The sequence below is a fragment of the Asterias amurensis genome, chromosome 15 (genome assembly GCF_032118995.1).
Source record: "Asterias amurensis chromosome 15, ASM3211899v1".
In the NCBI taxonomy this organism is placed as follows: domain Eukaryota; kingdom Metazoa; phylum Echinodermata; class Asteroidea; order Forcipulatida; family Asteriidae; genus Asterias; species Asterias amurensis.
In genome coordinates this window covers 7270755-7290428 of record NC_092662.1, presented here as the reverse complement: position 1 = coordinate 7290428, position 19674 = coordinate 7270755, and the positions used below count along the sequence as shown (strand labels likewise).

At 38.0% G+C, this 19674-nt stretch overlaps 1 protein-coding gene across 3 annotated transcripts in view; it reads left to right on the top strand.

Moving 5' to 3' along the window:
- LOC139948502 (E3 ubiquitin-protein ligase UBR4-like) overlaps positions 1 to 19674 on the top strand; it is a 122735-nt gene extending 103061 nt beyond the window's left edge. For all 3 annotated transcript variants that reach the window (XM_071946669.1, XM_071946668.1, XM_071946667.1), the window contains exons 95-111: positions 1476 to 1563; positions 2162 to 2243; positions 2776 to 2929; positions 4329 to 4642; positions 5022 to 5094; positions 5685 to 5785; positions 7211 to 7310; positions 7917 to 8045; positions 9121 to 9210; positions 9329 to 9451; positions 9804 to 9937; positions 10381 to 10506; positions 11502 to 11696; positions 12993 to 13217; positions 14461 to 14644; positions 16249 to 16315; positions 17074 to 19674. In XM_071946669.1, coding sequence (XP_071802770.1) covers positions 1476 to 1563; positions 2162 to 2243; positions 2776 to 2929; positions 4329 to 4642; positions 5022 to 5094; positions 5685 to 5785; positions 7211 to 7310; positions 7917 to 8045; positions 9121 to 9210; positions 9329 to 9451; positions 9804 to 9937; positions 10381 to 10506; positions 11502 to 11696; positions 12993 to 13217; positions 14461 to 14644; positions 16249 to 16315; positions 17074 to 17138 — 2250 coding nt within the window. In that variant the 3' untranslated portion in view covers positions 17139 to 19674. The remainder of the gene's footprint in view (positions 1 to 1475; positions 1564 to 2161; positions 2244 to 2775; positions 2930 to 4328; positions 4643 to 5021; positions 5095 to 5684; positions 5786 to 7210; positions 7311 to 7916; positions 8046 to 9120; positions 9211 to 9328; positions 9452 to 9803; positions 9938 to 10380; positions 10507 to 11501; positions 11697 to 12992; positions 13218 to 14460; positions 14645 to 16248; positions 16316 to 17073) is intronic.

Below are 19674 nucleotides of genomic sequence, written 5' to 3'. Positions count from 1 at the left end.
AAACATTAAAACAATTATTTTTTCTTGATATCAAGAATAACGGATTTATTTTAAACACATGTCATGACACAGCGAAACGTGCAGAAACAAGAGTGGGTTTTCTTGTAATTTTCACCCTACTCCAATGACCGATTGAGCCTAAATTTTCACAGGTTTGTTATTTTATATATAAGTCGTGATGCACGAAGTGTGGGCCTTTGGACAATACTGTTTACCGATGTTGTGCGATTGCTTTAATGCAAACTTTAATCGCTGTTCATGTAGGTCAGAGAAATGACTTGGTAGGTCACTTAATTTGTAAATCAGAAATGCTGGTCATTGGGTATTAAAAAAAAACATCAAAATTATCTCATAAAAGGCATCAGAATTGTAATGGGTTCACTTTTGACATGATTTGATGTATTTTATCTATTTGCATTTCTATTTTCTGGTAATGATACCAAGGGACCCTGAAATTGCCTTGCACTGAAACACTTACATGTAGGCCTGAAAATACAATGTAGGGAAGTCGCTGAAGAAATGTTTAGTTTAAGATGGAGGACACCACTAAGCCAACCTGATCTGAGTGCAAAATACTTCTAGCTAACCTGATCTGATAGCGTGTCATGGCCGAGCGGTTATGAGCATCGGACTCAGATGGGACATTAAGCCGTAGGTCCCATGTTCGTGCCTGTAAAAGAGCCAGAACACTTATCGTGGAATAGTAGGGGGTAAACCCAGGGTTTCTGGTTCACATAGCAAGCACCATTGATTACAGATTTCCTCAGGCTTGCAAGCTACAGTGAGTACATGTAAGTTCACTTATAATACATCATTGGTTTCATTACCAGAAATAGATAGTATTAAAGGCAGTGGACACTATTGGTAATTACTCAAAATAATTATTAGCACAAAACCTTACTTGGTAACAAGTAATGGGGAGCTGTTGATAGTATAAAACATTGTGAGAACCGGCTCCCTCTGAAGTAACGTAGTTTTCGAGAAAGAAATTATTTTCAACGAATTTGATTTCGAGACCTCAGATTTAGAATTTGAGGTCTCGAAATCAAGCACCTGATAGCACACAACTTCGTGTGACAAGGGTGTTTTTTTCTTTCATTATTATCTCGCAACTTCGACGACCGATTGAGCTCAAATTTTCACAGGTTTGTTATTTTATGCATACGTTGAGAAGAAGTGGGCTTGACAATTACCCAACTATGTCCAGTGTCTTAAAGTAATAACAGTGCAAGATACACATGTACCACTAAAGCCTACATGTACATGTAGTTCATACTTCCTGGGAATGCAAATACGATACGAATTTTGACGTCACAAATTAGCAACAGATAACTCATAAGAGTTGAGGTGTGTTCCACACCTGCAAAATATTTGCAGCGAAAACTTAGCTGTGACGTCAAAATTTGTATCGCAGGAAGTATAAACCAACCTAACCAACTTTTAAGCCAACCTAACCTTTGCGTTTATAATTTCAGGGAGAGCCAATGCGGATTGTATATAGGATGAGAGGCCTACTTGGTGATGCTACAGAGGACATCATTGACTCTGTTGATAACAATAGTGGTATGTCAATATCGCAACAATTTTCTTGTTGAAGTCTGTATTCTGGGGAATGGAGACGGTAGCAATGCCTTGATTTTAACACTAGTTTATTTTAAAAACATTTTCAGGAGCTTTCGCAGACATCAAATCTTATCCCTGTAAAAGTATATCGTGCCCATTGTCATTTGCAGGGAGTAGTTCATACTACATGTACTATATTATATTTACTAATCATTGGTCAGAAAAGATTTGTAACGCCCAATGCCAAAACCAGGCACTCCTTGGCAATAGCAAAATGGCACTAAAAGTGAAGACATTTGAAACATCAGCCATGATACTAATGTGAATTGAACATTTGATATGATCATAAATACTTACCTCATAGGTTGTATAATTGCGGCATATTTGGAAGCTCTTATTCTCATCTATTTGATGAGCAAATAAACACAGTTTTGAGTTTTGGCAGGAGGCGTCTGGTGTTGACATGAAATGTCACATGTGTGTTTTCTCTGAATCTTTTTCAAGAATAAAGTAATATTTCTTCACTGTTGAATTAGAATTCTGCATTTTTATCTTACAATGGTTGTGATTGGTTGATTTTCTCCTCATGAATATTCAGATGAAGAGGCTGATGATGAAGAGACCTATAAAATGGCTGGTGTTATGAGTGAATGTAAGGGACTTGAGATCATACTACACAGGTAGGTAGCAGATCAACATTCATGTAATATCAAAAACAAGTATAGATTAACTAATTTAGTTTTATAAGCTTTACAATTCATTTTGTTCAATTTCTAACCATGATTTTCTGTTTGGGAATTATTTTGTTGAAATAGTTACTTGCAACTTTTTAAATTGCTCAGTCAGTTTTCCTTGTGGTTCATTATTTGATCCTGGAAAGAAATCTTTTCATACCCTTAAGTTGATCCCTTACAGACAATGTAGCTTCCTAGATTGTGTCGTAAACTGGGCATTTCTTAAAAACTACAGCACCTCAGCAGTAATATTTTAAGGGAATCTATTTACCATAATTATCTTCAAACTATGTGAGTTTAATGTAAATCTGTGGACAGTGTGTTTTGTGTCCTACAAAAAGTACATAGACCCTTTAAGTAAGGATTCAGAATTCAACTTTTTAAAATTTTATTCTGATACAAACTCCAAAATGTTGCGTGTTTTGAAGTTGTTTTCTTGAGTTGATTTGATAATTGTGTAATTGTTTTTATCGCGCAGGCTTGCATGTCTGACAGATCTTGTGCGAGGTCGTCAGCTATTGACCGTTCTCTTGAAGCTGCTGTGTTTCTGCACCAAGGTGAAAGTAAATCGTCAACGTTTGATTGAACCCACAATGCAAGCTGTCAACATCATGTTAGCTGTACTGAATAGGGTAGGGTGGATTTCATGTGTTTCATATCAGTTAATGTAAAATTAATAAAACCATGCTAATATAGGGCATTCATAAATACCCGGGACAGCTTATCCATTCTGATTGGTCGAGAGGACATCACGTAGCCATGTTTAAACGTGTGATATAAACACAGTGTTTAAACATACACGTGGTGCGCAAGCTTATGCTGGCGCTAATTTACGTGTAACGCAATGAATACTTACCTGATACTCTATGTACAATCTATTTGCACGTGCGCGTATGCACAACCGTTGTGCGTCTATGCAATTTTTACCCATCGCAAAACGGAGCCTGAGGTCAGACAGGAACTGAAAATTTACACTGAAAATTACAGATTTTACAATGTTACGCTTTTTATCAAAAAGGGTATTTATGAATGGGAATAAATGAGTAATGACTCGGTCTAACACAGCCTTTACAAACCTTGCAGGGTTGTGGCCTTTGTGAAAAACTATTGCCACGATCATGCCAGTTTTAAACGGCCATTCAAGATCTTAGTGGCTACTCTTTTTTCCCCTTATTACTTACCATGTATGATCTTGTCTTGACTGTAGGCATGTCATGCCCTATTGGTTAAGAGCACCGTATTCAAACTCTGGTGTTTCTGATCAGCAGTGTGTGGGTTTGAGTCCCCAGCCGTGACATCGATGTACTTAAGCAAAACATTTAACCATGATGCTTCGTCCTTCGGATGGGATGTAAAGCCATTGGTCCCGTGTGTGTGGTGTATTGCATAAGAGATCACAGTGCAATATTGTAAAGAGAAGGGGTTCACTCTGATATACCTGGTTGTTTGATTAACAGCATATTGCACCTTACATGTTGCACCTTGTAAACCATACATGATGCTGTGTAAAAGAAGTTGGTCTAATAATTTAAAGGTAGTCCAACATACCATGCAGGAAATTATTGTATGTTAAAGCACATTGAGCGTGACGGATATGCGCGCTATACATGTACATTAAAGGCAGTGGACACTATTGGTAATTACTCAAAATAATTATCATCATAAAACCTTTCTTGATTACGAGTAATGGGGAGAGATTGATGGTATAAAACATTGTGAGAAACGGCTCTCTCTGAAGTGCCATAGCTTTCGAGAAAGAAGTCATTTTCAACGAATTTGATTTTGAGACCTCAGATTTAGAACTTGAGGTCTCGAAATCAACCATCTAAATGCACACAACTTCGGGTGACTAGGGTGTTTTCTTCTTTCATTATTATCTCGCAACTTTGATGACCGATGGAGCTCAAATTTTCACAGGTTAGTTATTTTATGCATAATGTTGAGATACACCAACTGTGAAGGCTAGTCTTTGACAATTACCAATAGTGTCCACTGCCTTTAAGAAACCACTATTATTATTATTATCATTAGGTGCTTCTTGCCGAGAATGAGGAGCCTGGATCAGGAGGTGGGACTGCAGTAACTGAGCAACTTCTCTCCATCATGGAAGTCATCTTACAAGAAGCTAACAATGAACCATTGGATCACGGCAAACCTACAGTCATCTTATCATGTGATAAGACCCAGCTGGTTGTCTTACTAGATCGTATTAATAGTCCCTTTGTACGATCCCACTCAACGGTCCTACAAGGTCTGATGAGGATTATACCATTCTTATCCTTTGGCGATAAGGACAAGATGACTACACTGGTGCTCCACTTTGAGCCATACCTGGACTTCGACAAGTAAGTTTAACAGTTCAACAACTTGTTCAGTAAAGGCTCTGGACACTATTGGTAATAAGCACAAAAACTTACTTGGTAATGAGCATTGGAGAGCTATTTATAGTATAAAACATTGTGAGAAACGGCTCCGTCTGAAGTTGTAGTTTTTGAGAAACAAGTAATTTCTCACTAAAACATTTAAATTGATTTCAAGAACTCAGCTGAGGTCTCAAGTAGGGCTGGTTTAACTTTGAAGTATAGCATTCAAGTCATCAAATTCAATTAATTGCTGCAATTGGACTTCTGCATTAAGTGTTATTAAGGCAAACAAACATCTTGTGTACCTGTGACAAATTTAAGCCTTTCTGTTATTGTTTGTTTGTTTGTTTGTTTGTTTCAGATTTGACAGTGATCACACACAAGATGAGGAAATCCACTTGGAGTGTTTCTGTGCTATTGCTGCAGGGATAGAGGTAAATAACAACTTATAACCCTTTAAACTTAACTCAACTCTTTGGGGGCAATTTAGGTTATTAAAAACGAGTGGTTTTTATATCTGAGAAACCAGTTAACATTTTTTACCATACAAAGCTTAAAGGGGAACATTTGTACCAAGTTGTTGACCCGCAATGAGATTTTTGGGACTGGGATTCGAACCCACACTCTGGTGACTAAACCACCAAAACTTGAATTCAATGCTCTTAACCGCTCAGCAATGACCCTCCCCAGTGCGCTAATGCAATGCAAACAATTATGGGTGTGTCTGCGGCCAAGGTCAAAGGTCAAGTTACATATGGGATTCAAAAGTAGTTTTGTTCATGAATTCCACCAATGTATGTGGTATTACCAATAGTGTCCCGCAACACAACAAGCAGGTGTGAAATTACACAGTGTCTGATCTAAACCTATGCCATATGTACACACAAAGCTGTGATACTGAGATAACAACGGCTTGCACGAAGCTGCTTTTGTGGCAAATCAAATGTGAAGACAAGATTGTTACTACAGTGTTTTTGCACTTGTTGCAAGACAACATTTAATAATTTTGTTATTTTCTTCCTAGAATAACGCAAATGGGAATGAGTTAAAGGATCTGATAATCAAAGAAGGTATTGTGGAGAAAGCTGTCAGCTACATCACAAGAAATCTACCTCAGGCATCAAAGTAAGCTATTTTTAATCTACTATTGAATGAAGCTAAAGACTAGATGTCTATTGAACAATCTATGGCCGTATCTGAAACAGCGACTTCCGCTACAGCTATGGCTAGATCAGTGTGTCTGTTAGTGTTAAAGAATAGGAAGACGCACACGATTTAGCCGTAGCTGTAGCTGAAGTCGCTGTTTCAGACAACAGTCTTTGACACTCTCTCATGCCTATCATGACAATAATCTCTACATCTACTCTCTAAAATAGTGCAAAACACTCTACAGTTAATGGAGTACCTCGCAATGATACCCCAAACTGACTCTACAGTTAATGGAGTACCTCGCAATGATACCCCAAACTGACTCTACAGTTAATGGAGTACCTCGCAATGATACCCCAAACTGACTCTACAGTTAATGGAGTACCTTGCAATGATACCCCAAACTGACTCTACAGTTAATGGAGTACCTCGCTATGATACCCCAAACTGACTCTACAGTTAATGGAGTACTTCGCAATGATACCCCAAACTGACTCTACAGTTAATGGAGTACCTCGCAATGATACCCCAAACTGACTCTACAGTTAATGGAGTACCTCGCAATGATACCCCAAACTGACTCTACAGTTAATGGAGTACTTCGCAATGATACCCCAAACTGACTCTACAGTTAATGGAGTACCTCGCAATGATACCCCAAACTGACTCTACAGTTAATGGAGTACCTCGCAATGTACCCCAAACTGACTCTACAGTTAATGGAGTACCTCGCAATGATACCCCAAACTGACTCTACAGTTAATGGAGTACCTCGCTATGATACCCCAAACTGACTCTACAGTTAATGGAGTACTTCGCAATGATACCCCAAACTGACTTTACAGTTAATGGAGTACCTCGCAATGATACCCCAAACTGACTCTACAGTTAATGGAGTACCTCGCAATGATACCCCAAACTGGTAGTCCTAAATAAATAGTTCTTTATTCAGTTCAGTCCTGTAAAGACATATTGCCCTTGCTTCACATGCAGCTTCTCTGCCTGCCCATGGTCTGCCTTTTTTTATTGGTTGTGCACGTAAAATACCCCAGAACACTTATCATGGAAGACTAGGGGTGTACATGTACCCCAGTGTTTCTACATTTGTAGTTCACAAAGCAAGCACCCTTGTTTACAGATTTCCTCAGGCTTGCAAGGTACAGTGGAGGCATCATTGGGTTTCAGTACCAGAAATAAATAATAATAGTAATACAAATTGCAAATGCCAATGCACAGTAATGCACCAGGAATCACACTTCCATAACGGTGCGACCAAGATCTGTCCTAGGTGATGTCATCAGCTGGATTGAGTGAACAGGACGTTGAAGAACCAAACACCTGTTCTTTGTATACTTTCCAATGTTATAATTCTACTCATGTTAATGTTCTTGTTCTTTACAGTCTTGAGTCTCCGCCATGGAAGGAATTCCTAGCCAAGGCAGTTCTACCATACGTCTTGAGGTTACTCACTGGATTGTGCACTGGGCACCCTGCTACACAGGTAATGCAGAAACCTAATTGTTGTGTCTCTTCCAAACTAGTCTTTTTTTCTTGACCAAAATAAACTCATCTTCTTTTTTTTTTTATCCTGGGCCCTATTTCTGCTTGCATGTACCTTGGATTTCTGTGCTTACGATCACCATTTTCTGCGTACTGTGCAAGCGCCAAATCCTAAACTAGCTATGTAAGCGAAGTATGCCTAGTGGGTTGCGCACACTTATAAGCAAAAACAACTTCCCGCTAACCCTTGAAATGCATTTGAGGTAAGCGCCAAACTCCCTGCTTCCGTAAGCACTGATGGTAAGCAGAGTTATGAAATCAGGCCCAAATCTGTGGATGAGTTATAGATAAAACTATGATTGTGCAATCAATCATAGTTATCATCATCGTCCGCGCCCAATTTCATAAAGCCTGTACGCATTAAAAATGGTTTTAAAATTTACATTTTTGCATCTGGTGCCCCAGTCATAAAATTTGACTGATATGCTGCAGCTTTTGCTTTCTCTCTCTCCCTCTCTCTCTCAGTGTGTTGAGTGCAGTCCCCATCAGCATTACATGTATCATCTTCTTCATTGTTCATTCTGGAGTTTATTTTGTTTGTTTTCAGATGTTAGTTGGTGCTGAATGTATCCTTGCTATCCATCGTATGGAGCAGATCTCTAGTGAAGAAGGCATTGGATCATTATCAGAGAATCTAATGGAGTCGCTCAAACCTAACCCTGAGGTAGCCAAAAAGGTAAGATGACAGAAACAAATACATCCTCCGGTTAAGCCCGGTTCAAATTTCGGTTGAATGCGATTGCGATACAAATTTTGAGCGCCACAAATTCGCAACAAATTATTTGCAACAGTTGAACTTCTGTGAAACATTCGCTGCGAACAGCCATGTGATGTAAAATTCGCTTCCCATTTGCAGGAAGTATGAATGTACACTTAATCCCCCCCTTGCATGGTTGTGTGCCCACAACCTGATTGGTCTAGAGAACAGAGCCTGTGAAGTCAGTGAAACATTACTCTGAGGTGTTAAACCCCTTCCTCTCCAAACAGTTACCTCTTCATCTATCAATACCCCTCCAAAATCAGCCGTGTGATTTCTCTGGATTTTTTCCTGATTTGAGGATTTTTTGAAATCTCAATTACATGTAGCCTCCAAATTTTCTTGCAATAAGTACATGTATAAGGAGTCACCAAAGTGAGAAATAAGTAGTGGAAATTGTACTCTTACCTGTAGTTATGTATTTCTGGTGAAGCACAGAGTCTGTAAACCTCCCGGATTGTAACAAGTTCAAGGTTCTGGGCTAGAACAAGGGGGAACCCAGGCCCAGACCATTTTCAGGAATTTGTACACTTGGTAACTCTCATCCCCATTGAATGAGTATGTAACCTTACTTGTGTTGGAGCGTTAATAAGATCATTGGGCCCCTATCTTAGAGCTTAATTGAGTTGTGTACACTTCACACTCGGTATCTAAAGTATAAAGAAATTGGAAAAGAAGCTTTTATTCTTAAGTAGGATTTGAAACTTTGCTTGGTGGAAATAAGATATAGAAGAGTTTGCGGTAACACCATGCCACCCAGTACTTAAGCAGCATGCAGCATCAGAGTCCAGCATTCTCCAGAAGACGATCAGAGCATACTGATCAAAACGTCGAGTTAATCCAACGGTTCTTTTCAGAACCACCCCAACTCATTTAGAGATAGTTATTACATGGTTTTACCGCAAACTCTTCTATAGCTTTTATTCTTGTTATAAACATATTTGCAAACTACAAAATGACTTACTTTGAACTCTCTCCTTATGTTAATTCTTAGATTGATAAAGTGAGAGCCCAGACCAAGGCAGAGAAGAAACGTCTTGCTATGGCAATGAGACAAAAGCAACTAGGAGCTCTTGGCATGTCAGTAAGTACATACAGGAATCCAATTCAATATGTTGTACAGGGTTATTCAACAAGCTTTACCTTCCAACTCTTGAGTGGAATAAGATTTCTGATTTTATATTGTTTGTTTTAACCACTAGACTAATGAGAAGGGGCAGGTAACTGCAGAGCGCTCTGTGCTGAAACAGATGGAGGAACTAGTGGATGAGTCTGGATTGACATGCTGTATATGCAGAGAGGGTTATAAATACCAGCCACAGAAGGTAATTATGCAAGAATGTGGTCTACTGGCTGGTTGACTGGCTGGTTGACTGGCTGGTTGACTGGCTGGTTAACTGGCTGGTTGGCTGGCTGGTTGACTGGCTGGTTCACTGGCTGGTTGTCTGGTTGGCTGGTTTGCTGGCTGTTTAACTGGCTGGCTAATTGGCTGGCTGACTGGCTGGTTAGCTGGTTGGCTGGTTGGTTAGTTTTCCAGATTTCTAATCAGCTGGATTGAGCCATTGATTGGCATGCTTGTTTACTGGGTGTAGCAACGTTCATGTTCAAGTGAGATTTTACTTCACTTTGGCTTGGGTAATTGCTTGACTGGTACCTTTTCTTTCTTGATATTCTCAGGTTCTTGGGATCTACACATTCACAAAGTGCCATCCATTGGAGGAATATGAGACAAAGTCACGTAAGACACAAGGCTACAGTACAGTGTCTCACTTCAATATCGTGCATTATGACTGTCACATGGCTGCCGTCAGGTAAAGCTCTTCTCTTATTGTAAATGTGTTTGAAAATACATTATTTTTAATATTATCAACATAATTAAAATCCTGACAATTGGATAAAGAAAGAGAGGAAGGACAGGGTTTGTACATTTTGGTGTGATTCCTTGCTATGCAGTTTGAATGGAGACTGCTAACATAACGTTAGATGATTCAATTGGCAGAGCACCGGCACATCCATCCGGCTGTCACAGATTCAAGTCATGTCTAATAATTGTTTATGAATTTTTTATTTTTTTATTACAACCCTAAATTATTTTACAATTTACCCAGTCAATTTTGCCTTGTTATGTTTTACTTGATACTTGTAAAAAATCAACATACTATGTTTGTAATATTTTGATTGGCCCTAATTATCCTGTGGTTTTGTCCTCCAGCACCTCCTCCTGAGTAAGTTGTTTTGTTCCTTCTTTCCTCAGACATGCCCGTGGTCGTGAAGAATGGGAGAGCGCTGCATTGCAGAATGCAAACACAAAGTGCAATGGACTACTACCATTATGGGGACCACAGGTTCCTGAATCAGCCTTCGCTAGCTGCCTGGCAAGGTATACTCATAATGATTGCAACTTTATTTATGTAACATAATAAAGACATGATATTCTTACTATTTAAGTTTGTTTGCCAATTTGTTATCCATTAGAAAAATCTGAACCATTTTCGTTAATAAAGCTTGAAAAGTATTTTAGAGCCTTTACAACATGTCAGCCCTTGTACTCGATAGAATCTTTCTACTTTTTTTCTAAGGAACAAACATGCCTGATAAATAGCACCATTGTTTGTAGCAGTGATGTCAGACATGTCAGAGTTGATAACTTAGAATAACAGAAAAGCCAACTGTACAGCAGCCATGCTTCTAAAACATCACTAAGTGGAAAGGAAGTTATTGAAATCAGCATTTTAGTTTGTTGTGTTTATTTTAGTTTTCTTGAGAAAATAGAATTAGCTGCTTACAACCAAAAGGATGTATGGTGTTACTGCAAACAAAAGTTCAACGCCTAGTGTTTTGACCCTAGCAGAGATTTTCTCAACTATATTTGTCTTTGTTTCATCACGGTGTTGGTTTTAGACCCCAGAGTCAGATTCATACCCTTGGGTGTTGATTGCAACAATTTCATAATGACCAATCAAAGTTCTTTATATCCTGGGCCCAATTTCACAGAGCTGCTAAGCACAAAAATGTGCTTAGCATGAAATTTCTTCCTTGTTAAGAACAGGATTACCAACCAAATGTCCACATGATTTTTAGGATAAGCAAATAACAGCTGATTACCAGTAACAAGCAATATGCAACAAATGGAAATTTGGTTGGTAATCCTGTTTTTATCAATGAAGAAATTTCATGCCAATCAATTTTTGTGCTTAGCAGCTCTATGAAATTGGGCCTTGTATATGACCATAGTACACTGTAGTACAACATCGAGACCAAACTAGCTCTTATGAGAGACCGCAAGTTTACTACTATTGATAGTTTATTGTTTCCCTTCACACCATGCAAAGCTTCAAACATCACTCACCTTGTGTTCTTGTTATCTTTGTGCAGACATAACATCTATCTACAAGAATGTACAGGTCATCATGAGCCTAACTACCATGCTACCATCCATGATATCAAACTATTACTACAGCGTTTTGCTACAGAGCGATCCTTTAGTAATGACAGCGGTGGAGGAGGCAGACAAAGTAACATACATCTCCTGCCGTATATGCTTCATATGGCTCTATATGTCATCAATACGTGAGTCTCAAATTAAACATGACGTTAACTTTCCCAAATAGAGCTTAAAGGCACTGGACACTGTTGGTAATAACTCAAAATAATTATTAGCATGAAAAGTTACTTGGTAGCGAGCAATGGAGAGCTGTTGAAAGTATAAAACATTGTGAGAAACAGCTCCCTCTGAAGTAACATAGTTTTTGAGAAAAAAAATTTTCTCACTCAATTAATGGAAGGCTTCAGGCTTGAAGCCTTTTATTATGCATTTGAAAGCACACAAAGTTTTTTTTTCCATTTTTCTCTTGCAATTTCGATGACCAATTGAGCCCAAGTTTTCACAGGTTTTTTATTTTATGCATATGTTGAGATACACCAAATGAGAAGACTGGTTTTTTAACAATTACCAAACATGTCCAATGCATTTAAAGAGGTGCTTAAGATCAAATTCAGTACTGTGACTTTTGTTTATTTTCCAACAGATTTACTAAACCGGAAAACAAAATTCTCTTCAACAAAAGTCTCTTTGCTCAGGTTTGAAATAGTGGTAAATGCCACTGTGTTTAATACCCTTCAATTGTAATTTTTGTCATGACGCCGCACTTCAATATATATTGTTTAAAAGAGAATGTTTAAGTTCATTGCTGAGTTTTGATGGTATTTAATAAAAACGGCAGGAATTTGACCTTTTGACTGGGACAAAGACCCCTTTTTTTTTTTATCCGATTATGTCATGTTTGGAATTTTGCTCTAAAAGAGTATAAAACAATATTAACATTTAGCGTCGTTTTACATAATTGAACCAGAAGTTAAGAGCCTTGTAATTTTTCCCCCACTTTCATGAAGACTACATCTTTTGGAAGATGAGTGCATCATAAAACTGAATTCCACCCTGAAGCCCCTATTAAAGAATGCCTGAATGTTCTTTCTGTATTAAGTGCTGCAAATAAAGTAGACGTATTAATAAGAGTCAAGGGTGGCTTGGGGTATAGTCCAGGGTGTGTGTGGGAGGAGGGGCACTAACACACCTCCCTGCGGAGGTACATGTATGATTGGGGGAATTGGCACCAGGTTACACTGTTACACCAAACATATTTGAATTTTTTTTGTCTATGGCCGTGTCAGATTTGGTGGCTACAGCTAGATTTCTGCGCCATCATGTATTGAAGAATACGCTGTCCTAAGCAATAGCCGTAGCCGTAGCTGTAGACACCAATTCCAATATGGCCTATAAAGCATATGTAATATTGAATAGCGCCCTCTTTTGTTAGACTGTTGTAGGTTTTTATATTTTTAACCTTTGACCTGATTGGTTGACAGCACCCGTTCTGTGCCCCGTGAGGAGAAGAATCTGACTACATTATTGAAGTCTCCACCTTCCAAGTGGTTGGAATCTAGCTTTGAGATTGACGGCCCGTTCTACTACGCTGCACTTAGCCCTCTAGTTCTTCCACCAGACAAATGGAAGGAAGCTAAGATTGTTGTACTGAAGCAGCTATTGGCATCAGCTCATGTCAGGCATGTCAGCCCTATGGGTGCAACTACGTAAGTGCAATAATCATTCAAATTGTAGCGTGACTGTCAATAACTTAACTACTTAGTGCCATAGATATACATGTAGATTATAACACCTAGATCGGCCGCGCGTTCAGTGTACATACTATAAGCCATACATAAAAATAATGGTTCTTCATGGACATGCTAAAAATTCACAAGCTGTTGGTAACGCACAGAAAATGAACATGGAAGATGGGCCATAAACCGCTATGGGCTCCCTAAAGTCACATGCTAGTGGAAAATGAACGTGGGAGATAGGCTAACGGCTGCCCCCATGCCAGAACCTGTGTATGTGCGCGCAGCCTATCTAGGTATTACATATGTTCTATATCTATGCTTAGTGCTAGTTCATTCAACAGCGCCATTTGGAAAATTGTTCTTGTTGCCTCCATGCACCAAATAATTTATTAGAGGATGTGTAAAAAACAAAGGGTATATGTTTGGGTGATGCTCTTAAAGTTAATGGCAATAAAACATGTCAAACTTACTTGGCTAGAATTACAGCAGCCCTTGAGAGAATCAAAGTACTGAGGTTATGGACAAATGTAACAGCTTTTAAAATCCCCTAAATCTGAATCTGGGAAACATTACTGTGAGATACAAGTGTGTATTTGACTTATGGATTATAAGCGGATTAACAAAAAACGCTGCCACCTTCTGAAATGACATTTTCACAGGTTGGTTTAATTGTATTATCTGCGTTCTTAAAGGATTGAAACAATCGAATAGTTAAATGTTGAAAGGTATACTTTGCCTAATTACTGTACATATGTGCAGAACTGTTGCTTCAATATTGTATGATAGGCACAAAACACTAAGAAATCACTTAGTTGATACTATTTGCATGTTGATTGTTAATTGTCATAAATTGGTAATTAAAGGTGTACTTTGAATGCAGAACTACATTTAGTGCTTCATTATTGTACGATACGCACAAAATACTAAGAAATCACTTAGTTGATCGTATTTGCATTTTGATTGTTGATTGTCATGACGTGGTAAATTTAATTGACTTGATTTAAAAGCACCGGACACTATCAAAACTAATTGTTATCACAAAACTTTACATGTAGAAGACTGGTCTTTGACAATTACCAAAGGTGTCCAGTGTCTTTAATACTACATGTATGTGTATTTTACTTTGTGTTGAAGCTGTTTGTCTGTTTATGCTACAATGTAACTTGTGCACCAAACAGCTCAATAAACTTATTCTTTTATTATGACTCCCTAGATTGAGTGATAAGCAAGTGAAGGAGTACACTGTGTACAAACCAGCCTTAGTGTTCTTTGCTTTACTGGATGCTATTTATGAGAAGATGTTGACTCCAGCCCCTCTTCAGGCTTCCAGCTGGCCTGTATCATTGGCGCATTACATCAGACATAATGATGAGGCATTACTCAAAGCTGGTGATGAGGTGAGTCACAATACTCATTACTCATTGGGTGCGTTCGTTTAGCTTCCCTGGGTCGACCCCGCGGTGCTACCGGGTGAGCCCCTGACAAGAGCTATTTGAATGATCACTCACCTTCTCGTGGTGACGTCATGTACCTCGGGCCAGCCCCAAGTGATCCGTTCCACAAGCAGGGCACTTGGGGCTGACCCGGGTGAGCCCCTGGAATGACGTCAAAGCTATTCATACGTACCGGGGGCAGATTGGGGTCGATCCGGGGAAGCTAATCGAATGCACCCATTATTAAGGTTGGCTCATGATCATCAGTGGTTTCTTTCCTGACTATCAGTGGACCACAGTTTGAATTAAGCCTCGGACCATAAAACCTTGCACATGGATTGTGTTTTCAGTCCCTCTGATTGCATGGGTTAAACTCCCTATCTGAGGTTTTCCTCCCTCCTTTAAAACAGACATGTCTTCAACATCTTCAGGTATCTTCAGACCAATGCAAGGCACTTTTTAGGATTATGTACATTAGCTGAAAGATAGATGATTTGTCATAATTAGAAGACAGCTTCTGACTGGCACCCTCGAACAAAGATATTGATAAAACAGGGAGACCACCAACAGGGCTTGATAGATAGCTAGAGGATATTGGTTCAAATCTCGCTCAAGTAATTTTTTCATTGTTCAACCCCAAATCATTTAGAATAAAAGTAAGCTGTATACATGTATAATGGCCTCAGTATTGAAACTTGACTTAACATTTTTCACACTTTGTTATTTGTTTGAATTCTAATGGCAAACTTGATGAGTATTTGTGTTTAAATGAGTCTGCATTTATTCATACCATACTCTTGTTAAAGATTACATTTGTTCACTTAGTATGCAACCACTATAAATTATTAAACATTTAAATTATATATATTGGGTGCTTCTTTGTTAAGTTTACTTGATAATGTTTTTGATTCACTACAGATTTTGTTGTTTGCTATATACCATATAGAATAATGGCGTTACTATTCAAATACCTGTCCCACAACATGGTTTCTTTGAGTGTGTGCAAGGGCGTGGGTGTGCCGTCACAATCAACGCTATAAATATGGAATATCTCTATCTATGATCAAACCAGTGACATTGCATGCTTCATTGATGTACGCGCTTAGACGCGCACACGGCCTGTCCTACATTATGGCAACTTTCAAAGCAACAAAGGGGTTATAGGTCTAAACGTTGAGACCAATTCAGAACTGACTCCGCGGCAGTACAGTTATTACGATCCTATAAGTAGTGGTCCAGTCTAATTTCTATACCATCCGCCCTGGTAATAGCTATAAAAGCAGGACAGTTCTTTTCAGAACTGAGAAGTCTCCCGAACCTCCGGTTATCTACTTCACGGCAGTAGAATAAGCAAGACAGTTCCCTAAGAACAACTCTACCTGGCAAGTAGATACACATGGTGTTACCGCAAACCAAATATACATTGATACCCCACCATGCAATGCCTCAAATCCTATAAACAAAGGGGTTATCGGTCTATTGTCTGTCACAAAACTCGATCTTGTGACCCTGTAGAGATTATGTTTTCCTCTCCTTAGTTTAATCTCATTTATGTTTAATGTCAATAGGTACTGTACCGGTACGAGGTAGATAGTCTGCCCTGCGAGTCTTTTGCTGAATTCTGTGACGTGGCTGGTAAGTTAATACTGCAGTGTCTCAGCCTCGCTACCATGGGCAGCGCGCTGTGTCAAAACCTCTCCTCACTAACCCCTGGTAGGGATGAACTGAAAATCTGATTAGCTACCTAAAGTGACTACTTAGCATGCACGCTTGTTAAAAACTTCTGAGTGCTTGTATGGTGCTTGTTGGATGCATATTGCGCGCAGGTGAAAATGCAAGTCTTTTGGCACGATTCCATTTCAAATTAATTATGTTTTTACACGGTTACCCTAAACTGCATACAGTTAGACATATTACAAGATCAAAGAAGAATGAGAGGGCACCAGTTGCTCTTTGCCTGTAACAATGCTTGAGCAGGCATGTAGAGGGGATTGGCCATAAACCCAATTCAAACTACATACATTCTGCCATATTTTAATGAACCAATTTCAGGGGTTATGAGCGAGCACTGCATGCACTGGAAAAAAAATGGCGCATGATTGATTTATACTTTACAAATTGACCGTCTTAAAAAAAAAAATTGTAATTTGAAATTTACTCTTGTAACACAGGAATACAGACCTTATTGTTTTATTTTTGCGAGTGGCCCATTTGTCTCAAACGCCAAAACAATCTTTTGTCACCGTATTTGTAACTGATTTTATGTTTTACTCATGTTGACAATGGTTGATAAGCTAACTTTACAAAGTAGCTTTATTGTTTACACAATGTCATGATTGTCCCATTGATGTTGATAACTATTTGATATCATTCATTGTTCCTTTGTGTTTCAGAATTGCTTGGTGACATTCAGAATCCGGATGAGTTCTTGGCAGATGTCATCTCCTCTCTTCCATAAAGTAGCTTTGGCTTCTAGAAACTAGTAACTGAGTTTCTAAATGTCATACTAGGATCATAAACCTTGTTGTGGCCAACAGTTTAACATTATAATTCTAGAAACTAGTAACTGAGTTTCTAAATGTCATACAAGGATCACAACCTTGTTATGGCCAACAGTTTAACATAATAATTCTAGAAACTAGTAACTGAGTTTCTAAATGTCATACTAGGATCATAAACCTTGTTGTGGCCAACAGTTTAACATTATAATTCTAGAAACTAGTAACTGAGTTTCTAAATGGCATACTAGGATCATAAACCTTGTTGTGGCCAATAGTTTAAACATACATGTAGTCATTAACATAATGAGACTAATTAATAAAGCACCTGATTGTCGTTGTTTTTGTAGCTTTAGTTTAAAGTGATTATATAATCCAATCTACTCTGTCACAAGTCACTATACATGTGTACCTTGCTAGTCTTGCATGTACTACAACATTAATTGGGAAACCTGCGTTACTGTAAGAAAGAATCGTCAATGTACATGTATCTTAACATGAGAACTTATACACTGTAAGAATGACGCAGTATTACTTAACAAGCTTTAGGCAATTTTAAGAATTAAGCAAAATCAGAAGTATTGAACTAAACCAGACCTTACTACAACATTAATTGGGAAACCTGCGTTACTGTAAGAAAGAATCGTCAATGTATCTTAACATGAGAACTTATACACTATAGGAATGACGCAGTATTACTTAACAAGCTTTAGGCAGTTTTAAGAATTTAAGCAAAATCAGAAGTATTGAACTTAACCAGACCTTACTACAACATTAATTGGGAAACCTGCGTTAATCGTTAATGTATCTTATCATAAGAACTTACACTTTAAGAATGACGCAGTATTACTTAACAAGCTTTAGGCAATTTTAAGAATTTAAGCAAAATCAGAAGTATTGAACTAAACCAGACCTTACGACAACATTAATTGGGAAACCTGCGTTACTGTAAGAAAGAATCGTTAATGTATCTTAACATGAGAACTTACATGTACACTATAGGAATGACGCAGTATTACATGTACTTAACAAGCTTTAGGCAATTTTAAGAATTTAAGGAAAATTAGAAGTATTGAACTAAACCAGACCTTGAGTTATGTTTTTTGGCTGATAAACAATAGCAAAGCATGAAGATTGCTCTAAAGTTAGTACCAACAATATACGTAGACTTAAAATGTTTGAATGTAAGGGTGATTAAAAGAGACTCTGGTTTTCCATGAAGGAAACACAATTTAGGGGAATTTTGAATCATTACTCCAAGAAAAACCTTGCAGATTATTATAGCAATGGTCTTTGTTCTTGTACTCAGACTTGTTTGGTATTATTATACAACTAAGATTAACAAGTAAATAACCTGATTGAAGTGTTCAATGTAGTAAAGTATAGCGCAGTCATTTTGCAAAAAGCTCACTGGCCTTACATATTTTAAACTTCATGATCAAAATATAAATTCTATGAAAATTGTGAGATATTTTCCCTGTTCTATGGCATGACTTCATTGGTAAATATTGCATGGGGAGTGTTTATCACAGTATCCCATTCTCTAGTGAAGGAGTCTTCTTTCCTCTTGCATAGTGTGAGGCAAACTGTATCAGAATACATGGTTTATTGTACGTCAATACACCTGAAGCTGATGAAAATGCAATACAATTAAATGTTTACCATGAAATACCACAGAATTCCATGCTGTCAATTGCATTATTCTGTGGGCCATAAACACAGAAAGGAGTGAGCACTGCCATAATACCATAGTTGGGTTGTAACTCTTCATGCTGGTTTAAATCCCATAAAAGAAAACTGTAGTCAAACGAAAAAACAATGATCACACAATTTTCAGCATGGGAAAGAGGACTCCTGAAGGTGCGCAGCTATTTTGACGTGTTTTTGGGCGTCACCATTTGCAAAATATATGTAAACAATATTAATGTATCCATATGATCATTTTGTCACAAAAATAAATATTGTGGCGTTGAAGATATAGGATTTGATCTTAAATGAGAAGTCATAGCATTCTACTGTATCAACTTAAATGTAAACAATATTGCAATGGACAAAAAGTAAAATAAAAGCGTATAACTTGGGTAGGAAGCCTGTGAATGGAGATAGTATTCCCTTGGGATTGGATTTGTCATTTAGTATTTTAAAGAAACTTGCATAACAGTAGCATTTAAACAAAATATACTCCATCGGATAAGGGTGTTTGCAAAGTGCGCTGATAAAATATTGGTTATTGCAGTATTTGTGCTAGCTTAATTACAACCCATAGTCTCTACATTTCTCAACAGTGTTTTAAAATGTTTGGTTTCTGTTTTAAAAGTAAAGTGTTGTTCTTTTTAATGATTGTTCAATCAATAATGGTTTAATACTGCACAACAGCATCAACTTTACCTATGACTAGTTTTTCTTTGCATTGTTTGTCTTCATAATATTCATATTGTCATGATATGTGTATGTTTAGATGTTGATCAATAAAGCAAAGTAGAGATGAAAGTACAA